Here is a 25,335-nt window from a genome sequence, read left to right as displayed (position 1 = left end):
TCACGTAAGAAGCGCGGACGGGCACTGATTCAGTTGAATCAATCGGTGCTTGGTCCCTGATTTTACGGTGGTATGCATTTTTGTAAGCAGCAACCTAAATATTTTAGTATTTATGCAATATTCTTTGGAATATTTACAAAAGTAATGAACACCGTAGTACAAAGGAATGTGTACATCAAAGATATGTCATGTATGAATGTGAAAGGTAGAGCATGTGTTTACAAAGGGTGGCGCTACTCGATTTAGTAGCTGAAGTGAGCAGGATACAAATGGATTCAGAATTATATGAATTGCAATGCTAGTGTTAAGAAGGGAGGAGCTTGTTCTCTTACTCCGTGGCTCCTGCCAGGCCTTTAAGTGTTACAAGGATAAAGTACACGGACCACCAATGAGGCCCATGGTGTGTGTCTGTACATGTCTAAACATGCACATCCCAAGCCTCGGATATTGGAGTCTGGAGGCTTCAGCTGCTAGGGGCCAAGCCTTTTACTGACCATTAACATGACAATGCCTGTCGTTAGGTGAGAGTAGGTGGAAAGGCATGGTGCGACTTAGACGATCAATACAAGGAAAACAGATAGCTGGGTACCCTCCGGTGTTGCTCAAACCAAAACTTAACACGACAATGGACCTATGTACATCTCCAGTCTTCGCGTTGACCATACTAATAGTCTGTGGTGTGTGCGATGTGTACTTGGAAGCGTCTGCACCTAGGGGCACATGTGCAACATACTAGGGGCCAGATGTAGTAATCCAGAATGTAGGATGGTGTCCCTGACACCATCTGCGACTCGCAAGGGGGTCGCAAAGGCCTACCTCATTAGTATTAATGAGGTGGGTCGCAATTTGCGACCCCCTTGCGAGTGGCAGCACACACATGTCTGTGACTGCTTTTAAATAAGGCAGTTTTTTTTTTTTGTAATGCAGCCCGTTTTCCTTAAAGGAAAACGAGATGCATTACAAAACTAAAAAAATGAAACGTTTTCGTTTCATTTTTTCAGAGCAGTCAGTTGTCCTATGCTCTGAAAAAATGTTTTTCATGCCATTCACAAAGGGGAAGGGGTCCCATCGGGACCCTTTCCCTTTTGCGAATGGGTTACCACCAGTGTGACACTGGTGGTAACTGCGATTGCTTTGTGACCGCATTCGCGGTCACAAAACAATACAGCATCGCGCTGCAACTCGCAATTAGTAAGGGGAACACCCCTTCCTAATTGTGACTCGCAGTCCGGTTTTGCAAGTCGGTAACCAGGTTACCGACTCGCGAAACGGAGATTGGGCATCGCAATGTGCTTTTTGCACATCGCAAACAGTGAAATTCGCTGTTTGCGACGTGCAAAAAGCTTTGAACATCTGGTCCTAGACCTTTTAGGCCTATTGGGTATAGGTTCCCAGCCACAAAGTCCATAGATATCTTTGCACTGTTTTCAGTGTCCCTGACATGGCTTTTTGGACTCCAATCCACTGTCCCAGAAATCACAGCCTCTATCTGCAAGAAGGAACCATCAATTCACCGTTCGCCCAATTCAGGGCGTTCTTGGGTCACTGGAAGTACACTGGCTTGGTGACAGCAGCTACTGAGGGCTCCCCTGGTCAGGGAGAAATCAGAGGGCGTGAGGCGGCAATAGGGGCATGTCCAGGCCTGAGGCAAAGTAGAGAGGCCGGGCTAACGCATCCACTGAGTCAAAGCACAGAAGCATTGCAAGTAGGAAACAGAAGTCTTCATGAAATGGGTAATGACCACAACGAACAGCTCTAAAATAAACATAATGGCCATTTTGACAGTGTATGTTTAAATGCAGTTCCAGCGCATGCAACGCATGTGATTACAACAAAGTGTAAGGTGGTAAAAAAAGATTTACGATCTACAATGCAAATCATATAAAATATAATTCATATGGTATTTCATTGCTTTTATTAGGATTTTTGATATATCAAAGTATGCATACCAAGTTACAGAAGGCGTCAAGCCACTCAAAATATGCTGCGGCTTCCCCCCGTCCCTTCCCGACCAGGTCATAGGATAACAATTAGGATAGAAGTACATATCTCGTTACGCCCGGCGCCCCCCGCAGTTGGCGTAGTTGTTCACTTAATACGTAAAACATTAAACATAGTAATAACAAAACTTAACAACACAACAAGTGTTCTATCCCTCTCAGCACAACAGACGAGGATTTAAAGGCCTTCAGCCTATGAGTCCCCTGCCTGAGCCCGGGAACTTCACCCTTAGTCACACTCATCATCCCTTCCCCATCCAGCCCCTAAACATGGAAAAGATGCAGAGCCCAAAGGCGTGGGCTACAAGTTGCGAGAGGCAGGCCCTTTGAGAGGAACCGAACCAGGGGGTCCCAAATGTAGTCGAAGCTTCTTCGAGAGTCATCCATTTTATCTGCTAATCGCTTCATGGCGAGGCCACGCCACAACCTCGTATACCACAGAGCTATTGGAGGTGGGTCCACTTTTTTCCAATAACACGCTAAAGCCGTCTTCGCCACCCCAACGCCAGCCACATTACGGAGCAATCTCCCTGCGTTTGATGTTTCAGTTCCGGGGTGTGGAGGCCCAGCAGAATATGCTCCAGAGGTGTTGGTACAGGGTAGCCCAGCATTTATTTTAAATCAGATAGGATTTCGCTCCAGTAAGGGCGGATGGCAGGGCAGTCCCACCAGATATGGCTGAAATCCCCCAACATTTCGCAACCACTCCAGCACCTGTCTGATACCTCGGGGTTTATTTTTTTAAGTTTCTCAGGACAGAGGTACCAATTGTAAAGTAGCTTATAGTGTGCTTCCCTGGCTCCCATCGAGGGGTTTTATTTGGTTATATCCTGAAATAGGTGATGCCAAAGACCCTCCTCCACCGAACAACCCAGCGCCTGCTCCCAAAAAGGGATGTGTCTGGGGCATGCGCGCGCTGCGCCAAGGCCAATATTTTGTACAATATGCTACCCCTCGTCACTCCACCGCGCTGCACAAATCTCTCAATGGGGAGAAGGTCCCTGGTGGGCGCCTCTCGCATGTAACCCAATGAATTAACTGAGTGTAATGGAAATATTCGGATTGGGGCAGTTGAAAGTTCCTACAGCAGTTATTGAATGTACGTATCTGTTCCCCATGAAACGGATCTGCGATCCGCAGACAGCCTCCCTCCCTCCACCTGTCAAAGGGCCCGAGGAATTCCCCGGAGGAAAGGCCATATTAAAATGGATGGGGGTATGTGGTGAGGGAAAGGTTGTAATCTCATAAACTCTTGTCACCATGTCCCACACCTTAAGGGTGGTAGCGGTGGGGGTACCAAGGTATGCATTCTTTGGTCGTGCCTCTTTGGGCTTCCAAAGGACGTCCCATAATGTCCGTCCCATCACTGCCCTGTCCATATGGAGCCACAACTTGTCCGACTCTTTGAGGGACCACTCAGCAATGACACGAAGTTGTGCCACTCTATAATACTTGAGGAGGTCAGGGAGTGCTAAGCCGCCCTCCTCTTTGGTGCGCATAAGTGCCTTGTGGGGCGGTCTGGCCCTAGACCCCTGTCATATAAACCTCGTGAACAGCATATGTGTCATCGTAAAACCATCAGTAGGAATGTCAATAGGCAGGCTCTGGAACAGATATAGGAAGCGTGGGAGCACCGTCATCTTGATGCAATTGATGCGACCCAGCCAAGTCAACCAGAGCAACGACCATCTTTTAAAATCCGCTCGCAACGTCCTTAGTATGGACGGGTAGTTGGCCCTAAACAGGTCGGCAACCCTAGGAACGAGCTTGATTCCCAGGTATGTAATTTCTTTTTTAGCCCAAGTAAATAGAGACTTGGATGCTATCTGTCCCATTTCAGCGGTGGGTATGGTCAAATTAAGGATATATGATTTCCCTTTATTTACTTTAAAGCCTGCCACTTGCTCAAAAAGAGCCAGCTCCTCCTGGATTGTCAAAAGGGATGTGCGGGTTTCAGTGACAAACAGCAAAATGTTGTCAGCAAACAGGGAATTTTATGGTGGTCGGGGACAAACTTGATGCCCTGAAAGTCCGGATATGCCCTAATCTGTGCCGCCAGAGGTTCCACACTAAGTGCAAAAAGCAACGGGGAAAGAGGACATCCCTGCCTCGTTCCCCGCGACAATTCAAAAAAATCAGAGGTCACCCCGTTTACCAGTATTCGGGTCCGGGGACATGAGTAGTTGCTTATCACTATTGCAATGAATTGTACCCCGAACCCAAAACGCCGAAAAGTCACCACCAGAAAGGACCACTCCACCCCAGCAAATGCTTTTTCAGCGTTGAGCTTTGTTACTCTTTCCATCAGGTGGATGACTCAGCTCAAATTGTTGTGCGTTTGTCGGCCCTTGATAAAGCTTATTGATCAGGATGTATTAAATCCGGCAGCACCTCCTCAAGTCTCCATGCCAGAATTTTGGAATATAATTTTGCTTTGAGGTTGAGTAGGGCAATAGGCCTATAAGAGGCACATGACTGAGAGTCCTTTCCCACCTCGGAAATAAGTGCTATTAGGGCTTTGTTGATAGTAGTAGGGGACTGTGCACCCTCCGTTCTTACATAATTGAACAATTTGGCGAGATGTCCTATTAGCTCTGCATTAAAGGATTTATAAAAATGTGCAGTATACCCATCGGGACCGGGCGCCTTATGAAGTGGGAGAGAGTCGATAGCCGCCTGAACTTCGTCTGTGGTGAACGGGCTGCCAGAACGTCATTAGCCTCCCGGGAGACCTGCGGAAGGTGGGTGTGTTGCTGTTAGCTCTCTTGAGCAAGGGCATTCGGCTCATCCGATTGATATAGATGCGCAAAGAACCCCCTAAAAGCTCATGCCTTCTCATCGTCGGAATAATGTTCCCATGTCTCATCATTCACCTGCGATATATAGTCCCTCGTTCGTTTGGCACGTAGTTGCCTAGCCAGAGGTGTGCCTATTTTATTACCCTTTTCGTAGTGCGTTTTCTGAAGTCTCAACAGTGCTACTTCTGCTCTATTCGTGTATATGGATTGCAGTTTGCCTTTAAGGGCAGTTACCTTTCTCTGGGCCTGCCAGGTAGGGGAGAGCTTATGGGCCTGTTCGGCTACTTTCAGTTCATTTTCTAAGACCTGTCGTTCTTCAGATTTTAACTGATATAGCGCAGATGCTAGGGAAATGCATGTGCCCCTGATGACTGCCTTGAACACGTCCCAGAGAATGGTGGGAGTAGTGTCTCCCACTCTATTATGTTGGAACTATTCTCTGATAGCTCTACGCAAGTTATCGCGATTGGCTGAGTCACAGATTAAAATGTTTGGGAAGTACCACCGCCTGGTCTTCGAGCGCCCGAGGGACCAATATACACCCACCTCCACTGGAGCATGGTCAGATATAATAATCGGATGAATGGTTACCGATCGAAGAGTCTGACGAAGAGGTTGACTTAAAAATATATAGTCTATCCTGAGGTAGGATCTGTGAGAATGGGAGAAGAAAGTATAGTCCTTCTCCGTGGGCTTAAGGGCACGCCAAGAATCAAAGAGCTCTTACCTTAACCGACTTAACTGATTTAGCAAAAGCATTTGCAGGCGTTCTCTGGGGGTGTGTTGTGTCCTGGGTGGCGTCCCAGATCAAATTAAAGTCACCCAGTAGCATTATCTCTCCCTCCGCAAATCCCTCCAGCCCTTCCAGGAAGCTCAAGAGCCCAGTTTGTGTTTGCCCACTGTTGGGAGCATAAAGAGTGGCCACCGTGCAAACCCTCCCCCCCAGGCTGCCCTTGACCATTAGAAATCTACCCTCCTTATCTTGTTTTGACCCCATACTCTGGAAGTGAATAGACCTGTGGAATAGCAGGGCTACCCCACAATGTTTTGTTGGCGCTGGGTACTGTTTGTGGTGTAGGTGCTGACCCTCGGCCCTCTTAAGGTGCATTTTCTGCAAGGACACAGTATCATAGTTATGATCATCAAAGTACTTTCTCAGCTGTGACCGCTTATTGGGTGAGTTCAAACCCTTAACATTCCATGATAACAATTCCAACATTGCACAACTGCGACCCAAATTCCCTGGCCCGAGCGAGCATCATCCCTTGGCAACCTCTCAGATCCCTCACCCCATCGTCCAAGTGCCCCGAAAGTTCCCCAGACCTCCTCGATAGCCCTCCCGCGCTAAGTAGGGATAGTGAACAATAACCAAACATAAAAAACACTTCAAAATAAGAAAAAACCCATGAACAACAGGTCGCTGGTTGTCAAACCTCCCTGTAATCTTCATGGTGTAGACGAGGTATGCACCCGCTGCCACCCCCCACCAGACTGCATACGAAAGCAATACCAGCGTCATGAGTGGGGTTCTCCTCCATTACTCGTCAGTGGTGTGAGAGGGACCACGCCAAGCCTGACCCTCAGGTGGTCAAACCCGCCCTGAACCACAATGCCCCTGGCACCCCTCAGCGGGGAATCCCCCCCTCCCTGGCACAGTGAGATCCCCACACAAGACCACCCAGGAGTCTCCTTCTAACCCCTTGCTGGTTCTGTTGCAATCATATGCCATGCGGAGAGTATAATTTCTTGTCTTCCTCCTACTCCTCAGTTGTCTCCATTGATCCGCAGAAGTGGAAGGCTTGTCCTGTCCTCCCGAGTCACCTGGTGCAGTGAGCCTGACTCCTGAACTCCTCTCCTGTATTCCCAGTGAGGCCCCTGCCTCCCCAATGTCTGTGAAGTGGCAAGCCTTGTTGTGGAGCTCAAAAACCAGACCAAAGGGAAATGTCCATTGGTACCTTATGTTTTTTGATCTTAGTACCTCTCTCACCGGACGAAACTGCTGCCGATGGGCCAGTGCTGGAGCAATATCCTGAAATAGGGTGCATTGTGCCCCCTGGAAAGAGACAGAGTCCTGTTTTCGCACCTGTTGGAGGATACGTTCCTTAACTTTAAACGAGCTCAGCTTCACCAATATGTCTCTGGGCCTCCTCCCCTCGTCGGCGGCACGGCTCCCCACCCTGTGCACCCTCTCTACCTGTACCGCCGGAAGTTCCTCACCCAAGAGGGTGGAGAAGAGGCCGACCACAAAGGCCTCCAGGTCCACTCCCTCGCTGCCCTCCTCCAGCCCCCTCACTCTGGTGTTGTCTCTGCGGGCCCGGTTTTCCAAGTCTTCACACTTGAGCATGGAGAGTTGGAGTTGCGTTTTAATGTGTGTGACCTCCCTCTCCTTAGGGGTGACCTGTTGTTGCACCGCTTGGACCTGCTTTCCAGCTTCAAAGTGCGTGACCCAACTGAGTCCAGATCAGCTTGGAGAGAGGCTAATCTACTATTAATGTCCGCTTGGAACATATCCAAAATCGCCTTAATGTCGGCCGTGAGCTCCTCTCTTAATTCTGCCTTGAAGGTGCGAAGGGATGACAGGAAGTCCTCCCTCATTAGTGCCATCTCTCCCACCTGTGGTGAGGCAGGTCCTCCCGTTCCAGTGGGTGCAAAATAGTTGGAGGCCCTGTTGGTTTGCAATCTCCGCCGAGGCATAGGCACCCCCCAGGGTCTTATCGTTTAGGAGCTACTGCCAACGCTCCTGCGCGCAGTTCCACTTACTGTCACCACAGGATCCCTCACTGAGGTCCTTCTCCGAACGCAGAGAACATCCTCCAGGGCACCCTCACAGGAAAGGGGGGCCGATCGCACCGTCCTTCAGCTACAATCACGCGCAAGATCCTCTTAACACCGGGCCTCTGTGCGCCATCTTGGGGTCAAGCATTCATCTCCACTTTGCCCCACTGCCGGATAAACGGGGCCCCACCACCGCCCCTTCACTCTCCTCACTGGGGCTGCAGGCGGATCCCCCTCCAGAGCATCGGCTCTGGGCTCTGGTCGTCAGCATGCATCAGGTCCCACTGGGCCCCGGCGTCGCCCATGGCGCTGCCGCACCACGTCTCTCCTGCGCGGTCGCCCGACACACCAGCGGAGCCTGTCGGCCCCCCCTATCGCCAAAGGGGGCCGCCGCCTCCTCTCCTCAGCTTGCCCTATGCGGCCCCTGGCTCGTCATGGGGCCGCAGGCATCGAGATCTCCCAGGCCGCGCTTCGGCCTCCCTTCGCGCCCCGCATCCAGGGGTGGCCAGCTCGTCCGCGGGGCCCTGTCTCTGAGTCGTTTGGCACCCCTGGGTGTCCCGCCACCTTCACCAGGTTATTGTAGGTGCAAAACTCCTCCACCGACACCTCACTTAGCGTGGCTGTGGGGAGTTTTTGCGGCGCCTCTGGAGTTTAAGTCCGGCCGGCCATGTTGGTTGGGTCCGCCCCTGGTATTTCATTTTAACTAAGTTGTTATGTACATTTCTATTTTATATCCCACCATTTTTATGTAAGCTACTTTTGCAGCATACAAATGATGTTAATATACGTAGAAGGTTAACCCGTTCCATTATTATCTAACCCTGCTCAGGTCCGTTAGACCTGGTGGCTGTGGGATAGGAAACTGAAATGCTTCTATTGGTTTCACAACTCATCTGACATTGGATCTAAGTCTTTGAATGCTAAGCAAATGTGAGGAGATAAGAACAAGATTTACAATCCTGTTTACAAAAACAGAGCAGAGTGAGTGAAAAAAGGACCGATCGTGTCAATTGCTTTTCAGGAAAGAAAAGAGTAGTTCATAAAACAGATGGTGAAATGGTGACCAGTGGATGGATATAGTACTTGATCCCTGCTTTTGGGGAGGGCTCATCAAAGCAAGAGGCAAGACAAATGCATGCCATGGACAAATGGGAAGAAAGGGTAGAAGGGCGAAAATGGAGCCAGCAAATGGGAAGCCTACTGGCGGGCTGAAGCCCACAAAGTATATACAGCAGGTTTTAGGCATTGTGTCTGTTCTGACTGCAATTACACACTTCATGCCTCAGATGTCAATAATAATACATCTTATATTCAGAGAGCACATTTCTGCTCACCTCTGATGCAGTGAGAAATGTTGGCCAGCTATGGTTTGCCCTGTGCAGTCTCAGTTGGAAATGTACATATAAAAATTAAATAAACTATTGTAGGAACCAGAGCTGACTTGATATGCATTTCAAGCAACCTGTAATTTTTTTTAAGTGCTTAGAATTATTGTGGCTCACAAGAGAATGCAAGAGAGAGTGAATACAAATAGTTTTGGTGACATCATAAACGGCAAGGCCAAAGGTGGAGTGGTTTGTAAATGTCACGACAATCTCGAGATGGCAATACAGCTCCACATTATAAATGCCTGCTATGTACTTTTTATATTACAATTTTTTGGCAGTTATCTTAAAAATGCTGTTTACTTCAAAGTGCAGTTAACAATGGACACTGATTGGAATTAGAATAATGGGTTTTATTTACCTTTCTTGAATAAATTGTTAATACACCAATGGGTAATTTAGGGTGCCAGTGGACTTAGGTAAAAATTACAGATCTGGCCAAAATTGTTGTTTCTGTCTCAAATGGATAAAATAGTACTGACAGAGAATGTGCCACATAATTTGCATATTTTACTGCATAATTTAGGTAACCTTCCTGCATAGTTTGGTCCTCCATGCCACATAATCCTAGTAGCCTTGACAATTTTAAAGCTCTGTAGAGTGGTTTGGAGACTGTCATTTTAATGATGAAATGTGTATTTCACTGGGTACTGTGAAATATGTCCCATATATTCCCTGAGAAATATGGATTTATTACCACTGCGTTTTGTGCAATTATTCTAAGATAGATAGATAGATAGATAGATAGATAGATAGATAGATAGATAGATAGATAGATAGATACCTCACTGATACCATATTACCTTCTGCAAATTTGTATAAATGATTTCACTGAATGATGTAAAAAATCTGCCTGCCCGGTACAGTAATAACCTATTCCTTGGTACTGGGGCAATTTTACCAAGTAGAAATTGTAATATCACTTTCAATGTTACTTGTGATAAAATAACATCAGCAGCATGTAACCTGTAATTAAGGCCATTGACATATGTGCATGTACAACATGCACACAAACATGGGCTGTAGGCTGATTGCAATGCAAAGACTTAAATACTGTGCGTAATATTTTTATCCGTGAAACACATTTTGTCGTTTTAGTGCTGCTGAAAATGAAGTAAATGTCTTTTTCATTATACAGGGGAAAAAGGTTGGCTCTTTCCATTATCCTGGAGGTGGGGCAAACTACAGTGGACAGCCTGTTTACAGGTCGCTGGTGGAATCGTTTGACCATCCCGACAGTAATGAGACTGAATGGAAACAGAATATTGACATTGTCATGAACTGGTTTACCAAAGAAGATTTTGACTTTGTAACACTGTACTACGGAGAACCAGACAAAGTAGGACACAGCCCAGGCCCAGAAACAGAGCAGAGAAAAGCCATCATTAGGCAGATCGACCGGACAATCGGCTACCTTGTGGAAGTCATTGAAAGGAACAACCTGAAAAATAAACTCAATGTCATTATCACATCTGATCATGGTATGACCACCGTGAAGAAGCATCCAGAAGTGAAGGAGATCTTATTGTCAGAATATATCAATTTCCGGAACCTCGTCAAGTTTGACATAGTGGATTATGGTGGTGCTGGGATGGTGCTCCCAAAGCCAGGAAAGGAAGAGGAATTGTACCAGGCTCTGAAGAATGCTCATCCTCACCTCAAGGTGTTCAAAAAAGAAGAATTCCCAGTGCAATTCCACTATGCCCACAATAAGCGCATTTTACCAATCCTAGTTTATGGTGATCCCGGCTATAGCATAAATGGGGTGAGTTCAGTTCAATGTAATGACCAAACCTCACATTGTAAAACTATTAGATTGGGGCAATCAGCTTGTTATGTGAGTAGATGCAGCCTTTGACCCAAAATGTTTAATTGAGGGTGTTCATGAAAAAGTATGGGACCATCTGTTCTTATCCCCAAATATTTCCTTTGGATCCTCAGATCTGAAAATAATCAGGAGGAAATCAGTTCACAATAGCAGTATTTATGTGACCCCTATTTAGGTGTATCCTCAAGTCATGGTGGTCAAAGCTTTGCCATTTAAACTATGGTGGTTGTTCTTTGTGTCAAGAGGATGGGCTAGATATATAAGATGAATAATTATATAATTTGAAAAGCTCCAGCTTCGCCAGGCACATCCTCAAAAGGCATACCATACGCCAAAGATGTTGGAAAACTCAAAGAAAATATTAAGAAAGCTTATTGCTCAACCTAGAGATAAAAGAAACATACTTGAATAACCAGACTTTAAAAAAATCTTGAGGAATGTTGTTGAACCTACACATATTGGCAAGTGTTGTTAAAAACACTCAGTTAGTGCTGATCAGATAGGAATTAAATTATACTTAGGCAAAGTAGCAATTCACACCTTTAACCCTAAGGAAGATGCCAGCTTGAAAATCCTCATCATAAGAAATTCAATAGGCTGGTACTGGTCTTATTGGTGAGAATGTCAGATCTAAAAATATTCAAGGAACAGATAACATACATAAAACAACAATGTTTTCATAATGCTAATCCAAAATAAATGATTGGAAATAATTGAACCTTAAAATATGGAAGTCAAAATAGCAACATACATCCATCTAAATGAATAGTGTTTATATTTTGGCCAAATCTAAGTGGCATATTTATGAGGATGTCACACAGTGCAGCTCAGCAAGCCGCCTTGCTGCACTGCACTGCGTGACAGGGGAAGAGCAGGAATGCACCGTACTTAAGGAAATATGATGCATTCCTGCCTTTTCCCCTGTGCTGATGCCCTTTTGCCAGCCTAGCACCAATTAAGGCACCCTTGCACAGCCCTTCTACCATATTGCATGGGTGACTACGTTGCATGCAGGATTGTTTTTGTGTTGGAAGGGACACTTTCCTGCACAGAAACATCCTCAGAGGCATATTCCTTGAATGAGCAAGTAACAAGGAGAAATAAAATATTTATCCTCATTACGCCTCCTTGAAAAAGCGTATCTTTTTGGCGCGCTCCCACGTCTTCCAGTTCTGGTAATTCTGAGAATCCTTTAAAAACCATGGGAGTTGCATAGGCACACCAACGCAATGCCCATGGAATGCCTTCCCAGGCCAGAATAAGGCAAAGCAGCAATTTGCGTTGCACTGCTTTTCTCCAGATTTATGGAGCCACTCAGGGCAATGTTGTGTAGTGCATAAGCAACACAAAGCGGCTCATAAATAGGCCCCTAAATATATACAGCAATATTTTCTTAATATTTTAAACTTTCATTAGACCCAAAAAATAAATAATAAAATAACACTAAATGAACAATAAGCAAGAATCCCAGGATGCTAGATTCAGCTACATCACATATTACATTTGGCTCACTTTTGTTCGCAATTTGTGTACATTGGTTATCAGCACTGGGTAGACAGCTGAAGATAACATCCCTATCAGTGTTAATGTGGGACTGCACCCTAAATTAAATATTTAACCATGGACCAGGCTAAAATTTGTGATGGTCACTGTTTGGCGAATGTTGGTTATAATGGAATTCTTAGAGGTAAGTCTGTGCAAACTTAATAAATGGAGAACCAAAATGACTAAAGCTTTATGAGAAGAATATGAGCAGAAGAGAAGATAGGTGAGAACCGAAAGAAAGAGAATGTTTGGGACTACTATCGAAAGTGTTTCTAACCTAATAACTTGGATATTGACACACTTCTGAAAAGTACAACTAACATCTAATTTGGCCAAAGATAAAACTTGTCGTGAGTGTACTTCTGTGTGAATCATTATTAGCCATATTGTAGCGGGTAAATAGGGTTCAGGGTCTTTTTATCTGAGCTAATATTGGGGTGGTGACGGTTAGGATGAACTTTCCCAGTGAGTTGAGGTTCAAGCATTGGGGTCATCAGTCATAATTACAAATTATTTTTTATGCATCCTCAGATTGCATTAGGTGTTTCAGAGGTTCCAGATCAAAAGCGCAAAGGTATTTTGTGCTTGCAAATGCAACAAAACTGACTTAGTAAAGGGAAAGTTCTACTTCACAATGCACAACTGTGTATTACAATTCACTTTTGCCCCTGTGAATCGCAATGCACACTGAGAACTCGTATTACTCATAAGGCGAATACATGGCAAGGAGACATATCTCCTTGTAACTGGCAAGGTTATGTGCATGTTTTCTGTATGCTCCGGATGTCGCAAAGCATGGATGGGTTACCTACGGTCAAGATCAGACAGTAACATTTAGAAAGCGTAAGTTAACATTTACTGGTGCCTTTTCTCCCGTGTATGCAAGCTCTGAGGCTGAAGAGAAGCAGAGATTGGTGCTAAAGACTACTAGATAAGTCTCATCTGCAATGTGCCACTTTCCATGGCATTATGCCTCCTGTTTCTTTAAATGACTATGGAGCAAATTTACTAAGGACTTGCATTGTCTTTGTGTGACCCAAGTAGTCCCAAGGGACTGCAAGTCCTTAAATGGGATTTACAAACCCACCGAAGGAGCTATTTGCGCTTCCATGCATGACTTTGTAAGAAATGTACTGCAACAGAGCAGCATACACTACGTTGCCTTAATTTCATTGTGGTAAGCCTTCCGTAGGTGAAGCATAAGCGCTCCCTTGCATCCACACATGGAATCTGACACAATCTCAGATTTAAGAAAGCCAGTAAACCTGGGATTGCCCCAAAGTGGTGTGCCTACCAAAGTGGGTTGTGATAGGGAGAACTATTTTTATTAATCCTCGTTACTTCCTCTTTCTATGCATGATGCATTTTGCATCACACATAGAGAAATCTCCCTCCTAGGACTGGTTTCATGCAGGAAGATATGCTTTCCTGCACATAAACAATCCTGCCTGTAATGCAGCCACCCCCGCAGCATTGCGTAAGGGTGCCTGTGGTGGTGCTAGGCAGCACACAGTGTGCCAGCGCTAGGAGAGAGCAGAAGGGCACCATATCTTAGTAGACATAGCACATTTTTTTCTGTTCTCTCCCTTTCACGCAACACAACGCATCAAATTGCCTTGCTGCATTGTGTTGCGTGAAATATTATTAAATCAGTCCTTGGGGTAGCAATGTCAGCCTCCATTCTAGTATTCACTAATGTACACAATGAAGTCCAAAGTCTATTCTCACCCCATTAACAATGAGGTGAAGGCTTTTCACCTCACTGTCCACAGTCCTGTTGCACAACCAAGGATTAGGAAAAAATGAGGCTGCTTAGTTGGCAAATGAAAACATTGTGAATCAAGCAGCCTCAATGTGAATCAGGGTCTTCTTTTCAAGGAGACAGCATATTAGTTTCCAATGGTGTGTCTTTGCCCACTTTTATGAAACCTCTTCGAATCATGGCGGCAAAAGTTTTGCCACTAGAATGTTAGGCCCTTATTTATACTTTTTTAGTGCCACATTTGCGTCATTTCTAATCCATCAGTTAGTGCACATCTAATGCTAAACCCTCTCCAATTTGCATGACGTTTTAACTATCTATTTTCTTTATACATATTTCAAACGAGAATAAATGTGACAGAAACTGAACCACAGATAGTAGTGTAGCAGGTTCACATCTTACTCAAGAGAAGAACAAAACTAGCCTTAAAAAGATGCAAAAATGTAACCTTCAAGACACAAATAATAATTTCCTAATCTCCATTTATTAGCGTCAGGCACAAGAGTGAGGGTAAATACGCCAGAGAAGAGAAAGCAGTACTGGCTATACACAAAACGGCAAACAGTGTCACAGAAAATGAATCAATATGGTGTCAGCACTATAGCAGTGATTTCAAAGCACATTTTGTACAATTTCTCAGTCATAAAATGTCTTTAATGCAAATCCTGAAAATGGATTTTAAAAGCATGCCATTTGGCATATTTAGTGTCTTTTACAATGTTACAGCATCCGTGATAGTGTACTGCTATAGCAGCACATGAGTATGTGCAAAGTAAGCAGGGAGCATGCGTGTGTTGATAGGAGGCATGATCTACAGGCTTGTTCTGTTTGTTATCCATGGAACAGTAGATCCGAGATACTAATATTGTAGTCCCACCTGACCAGATTTTATGACCCTGGATATTGTATTCCGTTAAGCCTAATTTTTGTTATCTGACAGATATGGGAGCATGAGAGACAAGGCTAAGTTCATATTGTTTTATAGCCTGTATACACACATTGTGGATTAATTTAATTTTAGGGAAGGGTCAAGTAGAATTACTTGTTATCCAAAAATTTTGCTTTCATTAAACACTGGGCAGGCTAATTCATATCGTCAAAGAGAGAATCTATCACAATGGAGGAAATTGCAACATAATAAGACTGTAATACATATATGAAAGGTGAAAGTGATAAAATAGGAATCACACAGAGAAGGAAATAAAAAGTCTCTAACTACTGACAGGGTTTGCTAATATCATTGGTTATTTTTTCCAGAGAGTCATAATCTATGTCAACAAAGGAGACCATGGTTTTGACAATAAGGACATGGACATGAAGACTATATTCCGGGCCTTTGGTCCTGCTTTCAAAAGGAAATATCTTTCTGAGCCATTTGACAGCATACACATCTATCCTCTCATGTGCAAGCTCTTGGGAGTAAATCCAGAGCCTCATAACGGCTCGTTGGCCTGGACAGAGCAAATGTTTGTCGACAGGCTTGAACCCATACAACCTACAATTCCATCTGGTAAGACATTGAATTTTTGTAGCCTCAATTACTTCAAAAGTAGTGAGTGAGTGAGCGAGTGAGTGCACGTACACAAAGAAAATGTTTTGAGACTATCTGGAGAGCACGCATGAGGCAGTATTCTGGATTTCCAAAAAGAAGGCGTAAATTCAGCAATAGTCTCAAAACTAGTTTACCCCGTTAGGAGCAGAGGCTGTAGAATGGGGAAACATAAAAAGGCTCTGTAATTGTGAATCTATGAAGAACCTGGTGATCATGGGTCTACATGTCATTCCTCATTCCAATGTCTGGATTCAGGGGTGGGGTACCATCCACAATCATTAATTCTGGTCCCACTTTAAATATCAGGCATTCCTTAATAAAGCTCTTTGACTTCATCAAGGCTTGGCTATTCTCTAAGCACATATCAAAGCTATTGGGAATCTGAGGATACTTTGATGTAGGTCTGGATTCCACCAGAAAAATATTAACTATACTCAACAAATCATGCACAGAAAAGAGACACCTAATAAATAAATGAAAGGAATCTATGGTCACGCAGTGTCTTAAAGAACCTGGAATTCAGGATGGCTTCCCTCTATCAATCTAATCCAAGTCTTTGTTTCCTATCTCTGCTGACACTAAGAACAGAAATGGATTGCTTCTAGATTGACATCCACATAGGGTACACACAGAGAGGGTTACCAGTCTGAAATCAGCATTAATAGTGCAAAAATGAACTTTGAGAAATTATACTAGTTTGTTTTGGTAAATATATTTGACTCTAGAAAAACAAATTCTGAGAAAATTAACTTTTTTGAAATTCATACTGTACTGAAACCTGCTACCAGTATTTTTGTGACCAGTAAAGAATTTTAAGAACTGACCTATACTCTGCAGCACTCCTTAAGACGCTAGATCCCAGATGCTGTTCCCCCAACTGCTTGCATTATGCACTTTCCACCACGGTAGGAGCTTTCACCTACATCTACTGCCAGTTCTCCAGCAGCCACACCCTCACACCCTGACACAAATGCTAACAACACCCTCAAGACCCGCCTCCCAACACACGTCACACAAGCACCAACAATGCCCTCACCCTCCAACCACACCCCACAGCACCCACTTGGGACAGGGCCTACAAAACTCTCCAATCAGCCCTGATTGAAGTCTTGCTAGTCATGCTCATCTCGTAAACTGCTTATAAGCATTTTTGATGCAATGAAAAGTGAAGGTATAGCACTGAAATTGCCTTTTTGAGGGGCGTGACCAGCAGCTACCAGTAGTTAGTTTTGGCATCGAAAGCCCCTGCATGTGACTGAAAGCTGTGCAACAACAGAATCAAAGGTCAAATAACTGAGACAAAGAGCGTGGCCAAGCACAATGCTCACAGTAGATGACCAAAGACCATGCGCAGTGGGGCCTGAGGTCCTATTGTGGGAGCCAAAACATATTAATTGTCTGAACCCCGATATTTTTATGTACCTGATTTTTACCCTGGGTAGTTCAGCTCTGGGTTTCTTCTTGTTGATCTAGCCTTGAGTCTACTCTCCTCTTCAACAAACATTAATTTAGCAGAGTAAAATCAGAATGACAATCAGAGCCATTTAATAAATGAGTTCTAAATCAAAATATGGCGAAATAGATTTATCACAGAATTGTTAATAAAACGATACAGGGAATGTCTAAATGTCAAACACATAAAGAGTACTGACAGCATGCTAAGAAAGGGTAAAAAGAAGACTCAAGATAATAGGAAAGAGTTTTGACAGGAAATGGAAAGTCACCCACAAACCTTCCGAATCAGGGATTTTTATACACAATGTATACATAATAATTAAATTAATTAACAAAACTGCAAGCTCAGCATGGTATGATCATGGTCAGGTTGCACTGACAAATCAAAAAAGAATATGCAAAAATTAAAGTTTATTAGCACTAACCCTTTTCTTAAGGTAAGATAACTATTCTACTTGTTTCCTCAGCAACTGCACACCAGAGATGTACAACATAATATGAAACATTTCTCAAACAATAGCTCATATAACTATGTTCTTCTGTATGTCTGCCTCAGACTTTCAGGTGGAAATCCTTCGAAATGATACACTAAATGCCCGACGGAAAGCTTTATTGACAATACTTGCCTTCTGACAGTATCTCCCCTTTTACATTAAAACATTCTGGGGGTCATTCTGACTCCCGCCGGGCGCGGTCACCGCGCGCCCGGCGGGAGCCGCCAAAATACCGTACCGCGGTCGGAAGACCGCGCGGGTATTTTGAGTTTTCCCCTGGGCTGGCGGGCGGCCTTCAAAAGGCCGCCCGCCAGCCCAGGGGAAAACGACCTTCCCACCATGAAGCCGGCTCGTAATCGAGCCGGCGGAGTAGGAAGGTGTGACGGGTGCTACTGCACCCGTCGCGTATTTCACTGTCTGCTATGCAGACAGTGAAATACAAGCGGGGCCCTCTTACGGGGGCCCCTGCAGTGCCCATGCCATTGGCATGGGCACTGCAGGGGCCCCCAGGGGCCCGCGACACCCCCTACCGCCATCCTGTTCCTGACGGGCGAACCGCCAGGAACAGGATGGCGGTAGGGGGTGTCAGAATCCCCAAGGCGGCGCAGCATGCTGCGCCGCCTTGGAGGATTCTGACGGGCAGCGGAAAACCGGCGGGAGACCGCCGGTTTTCCTGCACTGACCGCGGCCAAAGCGCCGCGGTCAGAATGCCCTGCGGGGCACCGCCGGTCTGTCGGCGGTGCTCCCGCCGACCCTGGCCCCGGCGGTCTGAGACCGCCGGGGTCAGAATGACCCCCTCTGTGCGCTGCGGAAACTGTGGGGCGAAATGACTTGCAACAGGACACTGATTGGGAGGGGGGAATGATAGGAACAAGATGAACCAAACACTAGAAACTGCATCCATTTTAAAGAAATTGTGTCTTGTACAAAAATGTGGCATAGCTAAACTATACTATTAATTACACTTCTATGCAAAATAATCAAATTGTTTCAAGTGCAACATCAATAATTCACCAGTTAGGACTGTAAGCCTCACTAGGATCATTAATTTGCACAAATAATTTGTCACACAAAATTGCACATCAGAAAAACAACTTTGACAACCTGAAGTGGTTGCTGGGTGTGATTGAAGGGCAAACCCTCTACAGAAGAACTGTGCATAGCAGCCTCTGGGTCTACAGAGTCTACGCACAAGGCAAAGTCAATGTTCCCGCCGTATGTCTTAAGCATGCTGAGTAAAGCTGTGGGGAAAGGGTGACTGGAGGCAGAGTGTGGCCAAAGGCTATATACAGTGGTGCTGGCAGCACAGGGATTGGCTGAAGGGTGTGATTGAAAGCCAAACCCTGTGCTCAAAACCCATTGTATGCAGTGGAAGACTAAGTGCAGCTGCAGTTCAGTCTATACAGCATTGCAATTGTCCAAGCCCAGTGTCCAGCAAGCATTGTCTTTGGAAAACGTTCTGTTTAGGGCTGACAGTGTCCCCTCAACCACCCCCAAATGAATGAGCAACAGAAGATCTGCTAATCTGAGAGAGTGTGATGTGCTGCCAGGAAACAATCCTATGTAGTTCAGGAAGCCTTCACTAGCCTGGCATACTTAAGGAATTATTCAGTCTGCACCATGAATTGTGTCTCATCCTTACTAAACAACAAATTATTCTCCATTTTAGAGCTATTGCCTTTTAATGCAAGTGTCCACCCGCCACCCTCATCACCCCCTCACAGTTCCATCCCATCTGAAACTAGAAAAAGCAGGCAGACCTCAAAATGGGTACATTCAACTCTTTGATTTGAATTGATGGATCCAAAAAGAACATTTTTGTATTTAATTACGAGATTTGATATGTTCTCCGTAATTTATTTGTGAAAATAATCGCAAATGGCTAGTACAGGGCACAGGAAATCAAAAATTGGTGTCTCCTCCAGGAACGATTACAAGAAAAATGGAAAAGGAAGTTGAAGATGGCAAGTATCCATCCACAAGGGCGGGATTCTCTCCTACCCCACATAATCCTGTGATTATCTGCCACCTGGCGCCTGGAGCAGACACCCGAGAGCCTCAAGAGACTGTTGTTGTATCCCGAATTAGGCACTTGAGGCTGCACCAGCAATAGTACTCGCGGACCGCACGAGTGAGGCCTTTCCAATATGGCAGCCAAGCAGTAGGCCGCAGCCGACGGAGCACAACCAGGCAACAGTAACCTGCTCAACTAGCTGCCATGATGGAAGGGGTTCCTGACTGGATACTACAGAGCATATTGCCCCTGCCCCTTTTAACAAAGTCTTTTACACCTTGGACAAATCTGAGAGTGGTGTAGCAGAGGCCGAGACCGGTGAGTGAAGGTGGCAAGGTGGACCTGGGTGGGTGTGGCCAGGTGGAGATGTAAAGGGTTCTCTCCCCCAGCATATTACTAGTAATCTACAGGGATGTGGCCACTCACTGGGAGTTGCTGCCCGTTACTACTGGGCTGTCCCAGCCCCACAACTCATAGGGGGTACCATTGTACTGTGACCCCCCCCACACAACTTTCCTTCAGGAGCTTTGCTACTGCATCATGTGAGCTGCATAGCCCGTGCAGTTGAGCGGTGACACTCTGGGTTCCATCATCCTACCATGTTGTCCCCATCGATAGTGGCCCCAGATAGTCATGTGACTGCTACATTGTTTGGGGCCCAGTGGCGGCGTTACACCTTGCCCGCATTACAACTTGCCCTGAACATTCACCTTCCATGCCAGGCCTCAACACTCACCTACAGATCGATCAGTCTAAAGAATTGTTGCACTGTAATTAGTCCAAGGCCGTCTTCCCCCTCCTTCTGCTGCCCTGTCCTGGGGGTTCCACTCAGGGATAGGATAAAGTGTACCCACTGCAACAAAAAGAATGGTTAACCTCCACCGCTCAGCCCCGCTGAAAAGTTGAACATGATACTAGAGGCTTTTGCTTCCACCAAGGACACACCTGAAACCAAAACAGATGCCCTAGTGGTGGGCCTGGGACTTCTACGAGATTATAGCATGGAGACAAACTTGTGAGAGATGGTCCCAACCACCACAACACATACCTGGGATCTGAGCACAGTTACGGGCAAAGTCAAGGTCTTAGAGGCTCAGATTGTGGACCAGGAAGAAAGGGCCCATCTAATCAATTTTAGAGTGGTGGATCTGCCAGAGCAAATTGAGGGCTCATTCTTGTTAACATTTCTGGAGGACTAGCTGCAAGAGATGGTGGCCCGAAAGGATTGCTCAATATATGCCCTACAATGAGCACATAGAGTGCGGGTGCACCCTTCCATGCCTAGGACCCCTCTGTGTCCGGTAGTGACAAAGCTCCTATATTACAGACACTGAGATTTCCTCCTATGGCAGGCATGCACCCGTGACCCTTTCCAAGTCGACAATGCCCAATTCTTCCTTTTCCTGGAACTTACTGCCACTGTGCAAAGACACAGAGCATCTTTCCTCCTGGCAAAAAGACAACTGAGGGAGATGGGGTCCACTTCATGCTGCTAGTCCAGGCTAAACTGCAGGTTTCCCAAGATGAGAAATCCCTCTTTTGTACCACGCCAGTAATGGCATGGCAATGGATCTATGACTGAGAGGCAGGGGCCCACTGCCAGCCGGAACCCCTCCCCTTTGGTGCCCCATAAGCGAATGCTCGGGAGAGAGGTTCGTGACCCACGTGGCATCAAACCTGAGCTGGTGGCAACAAGGCTATACCAGCGGCAGCAATGATCGGCCAACCTGTGAGAGGTGGTAAGTGGGATGGTAGTCACCAACACTGACTCCACTTCTGAAACTGAAAGTGACCTCAGCTCCAACACCAGCACATTTCTGCCCATAGTTATACCTGGCACAGCAGAATAAATCATATAACTGTGTCTTCAGTATGACTGGCCTTTCTCTCTTGCCACCACCTTCCAATGCCTCCCGATTTCACCTCCGTGACCGTGTCTCTGCACCACATCTGAAGCCTGCTCGGCTTGGCATGAAAACATTGATGATCTATGTAGAGGCCAGACTAGAAGCTGGTATTTAATTACCATATCCTTCCTTTCTCTCCCCCCCAATGGCATCACACGAAGGTGGCTTCACAACCTCTCCCTGGAGGGTGCCCAGAACGTTTTCCCTTAGACAAATTTGGACAATACACATTGGTGTAATCACCCTGGGTGGGATCATTTGGGGTTCGTTTATTCCATTCTTTCTTGAGTTTTGTTCTCTGCTGGAGTCTGATACAAGTACTGGGGTGGGGAAGGAGGCAGTATGAGGAGGGAGGACCCCTCTGACTGGCCGTATTGTGCTGACTCATGACTAGCACTGACTCCACTGTGAGAGACTTGCCCTAGAACATGCAGGGCCTTAAATCACTGAGCAAAGGGCCACTCGCTAGAGGGCTCTGCCGGGCGATCAAAAAGTCCTTCATTCATCTGCCTTCAGCAAGGGGGTGAGGTCGCTGATGCAGTTTGGAGTGTTGACTCATGCCCGGGGGCCGCACAGTAAAGAACTGAGTCACAGCCGCAAGGGGGCCTGGTGTAGCCTAGACCACAAGGTCGGGTCAGGATCCCTTCCGGTGGGCCTAGGGCTGTCAGACTTTCCTGGTTGTGGAACGGGGAGCCAGAAGAGCAGGGGGGAGGCACCACTCCTCCTCTGTTGATCCAGTGTTGTCTGGGCAGCCGCGGCCCCTTGGTTGGGCGGGGTCTGCCAGGCTGACACTGTGACTGGGCAGCAGGGCCTCGAAGACTAGAGATGGGCCCGTTGGAGCCGCCGGCCCAAACAGGTACTGTGCTTCCTGCTCGCACAGGAGAGCGGCGACAAGTGATGATTTGGGGGACGCCCCTCATCTAAACTGCAGTGCCATCAGGAGAATGGGGACGCGCAGAACTTTGCCTGGGGGACTACACATCCCCGACTGCTCTTGGCCCCTGGAGGCAGCCATCTTACTTTCCCAGCTGCTCACACTTGCACCAACAACGAGCCCTATAAAATGCGACCAAGATCACTGCTGCGCGATACGCGCTGAACTTTGCCTGAGGGATTACACATCCCAGACTTCTCTTGGCCCCTGGAGGCGGCCATCTTACTTACCCAGCTGCTCACACTTGCACCAACGGCGAGCGCTATAAAGTGCTACCAAGATCACCGCTGCGATGGGACGCTCTGAACTTTGCTTGGGGGACTCTAAATCCCAAACTGCTCTTGGCCCCTGAGGCGGCCATCTTACTTGCCCAGCTGGTCACACTTGCACCAACGACGAGTGCTATAAAGCACTATCAAGATCATCACTGTGCGGGACGCACCCGGGCCAAGGGTGGGCCCGTCCACGCCCATCGGAGCCCAGAGGAGGCTGGGCTGGGCCACCCCTCCAACATTATTGATTTGTTTTGCATCATCAAATTGGCCTCCTAGGCTGCAGCTGTAGCTGCTGTATTTTGGCAGAAGGGTTACTGATCTAGCAGGCCTGGCTGGGGCCTATCTATTTATTATTCTTAACAAGTGATATTGCATATGGGTAAAAGAAAGGCGTCAGAGGGCGGGGCTGGGACAGTGCAGAACAAAAAAGGTAAAAATCGGAAGCATGCAGCAGATAAATGTGTGATGACAAGGATTGATCATCTTCTAGTTGAATGTGAAGAAATACTGAACTCCCCCCCAGATAATGCCCCCGAAAACGCTCAGGGTGTGTGTCCTAAATTTGAGGGTCAAATGCTAGAATATACTTGACATGTTTAAAGTACGAGAACTACAGGGGTGGGCGCACAAAGGAAAAGGGGGGGCGGGTCATGCCACTCACATTACACCAGCGCAGGCGAACAAATCGTCACTTGGTGACAGTAATGTCCTGCTTCACAGTAATCATTTCAGTCCCCTAAGAGACTTATTAGACACACATGACAAGCCCATCATCAGTATTATAGCAGGTGAGACCGCAGTCACAACTGTCGCCCCCAACATGGCTGAATCCCAACATCTCTCTCATAGACATGATTTAAAGGCTGAGGTGGCTGAGCTCAATCATTGGTATCTACATTAATCTCTATGGTTAGGCAGATAACTCCATCGGCCGTGATGACTTCCCTGGCTGGTGCCCATGGCCTTGCGTCTAGTTATCCTGGTCCTTTATCTGTGTTGCCTAATTTTCCTTTGCCAGTCGCTAACAAGAGCCCTATCCCCTTGTCTGGCTCTACTAGAGCTAGTTTAGCTCCTTGTGCCTGCAAATGGCCAGCAGGCTGGAGGCTAGGGAATGTTTGCTGGGCTTCCAATTATAGTGACACAGGCATGGTCAAGGAGCCAAGAGACTACTGCCAATCCTTTGGGCCTGTAGATAATGGTATCTCTAATTGTGTGGGAGATTCTGTTTTTAACACTCCTAAATCTACAAATACTGTTTTAATGGTCATGTACCCAAGCTACACTCTGCTGCATCTATTGAGCGAGGAGACGTCACTAAAAACAAGGCAATTCATTGGATACATTATGTGAGAGGTAGTCGATCTGTGAGGACATAACTAGGGCAGTTAGGAGACCAGATCCTGCTACACCTTATGATGTGATCGAGCTGACACTCAGGGACCAGGGCATGTCAGATGATCTGGTGGCCTTAGATGCCAGAACTTGTCCACCAAGGAACTCCTGTATCCTTTTCAAATACCTCAGGCTCTCTACACACTATAATGCTCATTCAGGGGGTAGTTCATCAGGTTTAAATGACAGTGACTGACTCAGTGCTTCATTTGAGATTGCTCCAGACCATTCACCATTGGTTCCCGCTTTGCATAATGTAGCCGGTCCTGGCATTAGTACTCTCCATGCTCCTGCCCCTGAGTCTATTAGTCCTCCTATCTTTGACAGCTCTTGTCAGACATTGCAAAAACAGTTAGTTAATTGCCCAGCTGATAGTGCCACGATCACATCTATGTTGTACCCGGTATCTCATAATCTCAGACTTAATTGTGCACAATTAAGATGCCTTCAAACACTAATCATATTCCATCAATTAGTTAGTTGCAGGGTTTATACAGGGAGACACTTCCTAGCCCAGCACCAGTAACAGTCCCAACAATCATCAGAACACAGATTGTATGTCTTTCACGTAACCTAAAAGTGCAAATTTGGGGGTGCGCGGGGCTCTCATTCCAATCATTTGGTCAATAGCGATCAGCACCTCGCACCAATAGCCCTGTAACGCACTGCAGCTCCAAGCAGTGTGTAGAAAACCTGCATCCGGTGACTGGCATCTGATGCATTTGGCATCCGCTCTAATACCCATACGGAAGAGTTGCAGCAATGTATAGTATATGCGATTTATGAACTTGAAGTGTATCAAACGCAATCTATAGTTAGAGGATACATCGCGCACATCCATGCAGCAGTATCGTTAGACATCATCTTCTAACGCCTCGCCCAGCTCCACCTCCCACTGCACACCCCAGAGTGGGCGATGGCCTGCATGGTTGCATACAGACCAGTGACTAACCAACGGGGCAATGGAGCATTATGTAGCAATTCAAGTGCATGAAAAGGCTGTGGTGCAGAGGAGAATCCTGGGTAGCGCATGCTCACTTTTACTTTTATCTGAAGGTATGTCAAACAGTATAGTGCTGTATTGTAGGGTTCGCAGAGCGCAGCCTCTGAGGAAATGAATAGGCCCTCTGAAAAGAGTGCTCCTAGGGTGGACAGTTTCATATTACTGAGGCGCATGTGAGCCTATCTCCCTTCCAACATCTGCATTCCTGAAAGAGCT

The 25,335-nt window shown here is 46.4% G+C and overlaps 1 protein-coding gene across 1 annotated transcript in view; it reads left to right on the top strand.

Moving 5' to 3' along the window:
* The window catches only part of LOC138260762 (ectonucleotide pyrophosphatase/phosphodiesterase family member 7-like), a 125,286-nt gene that overhangs the window by 72,543 nt on the left and 27,408 nt on the right, over nucleotides 1-25,335 (top strand). The window contains exons 3-4 of the mRNA XM_069209223.1: nucleotides 10,097-10,723; nucleotides 15,351-15,603. Coding sequence (XP_069065324.1) covers nucleotides 10,097-10,723; nucleotides 15,351-15,603 — 880 coding nt within the window. The remainder of the gene's footprint in view (nucleotides 1-10,096; nucleotides 10,724-15,350; nucleotides 15,604-25,335) is intronic.

This window comes from Pleurodeles waltl, chromosome 10 (assembly GCF_031143425.1).
Source record: "Pleurodeles waltl isolate 20211129_DDA chromosome 10, aPleWal1.hap1.20221129, whole genome shotgun sequence".
NCBI lineage: Eukaryota > Metazoa > Chordata > Amphibia > Caudata > Salamandridae > Pleurodeles > Pleurodeles waltl.
Note: the sequence above shows the minus strand (reverse complement) of the source record. Positions and strands in the feature narration are given on the sequence as shown.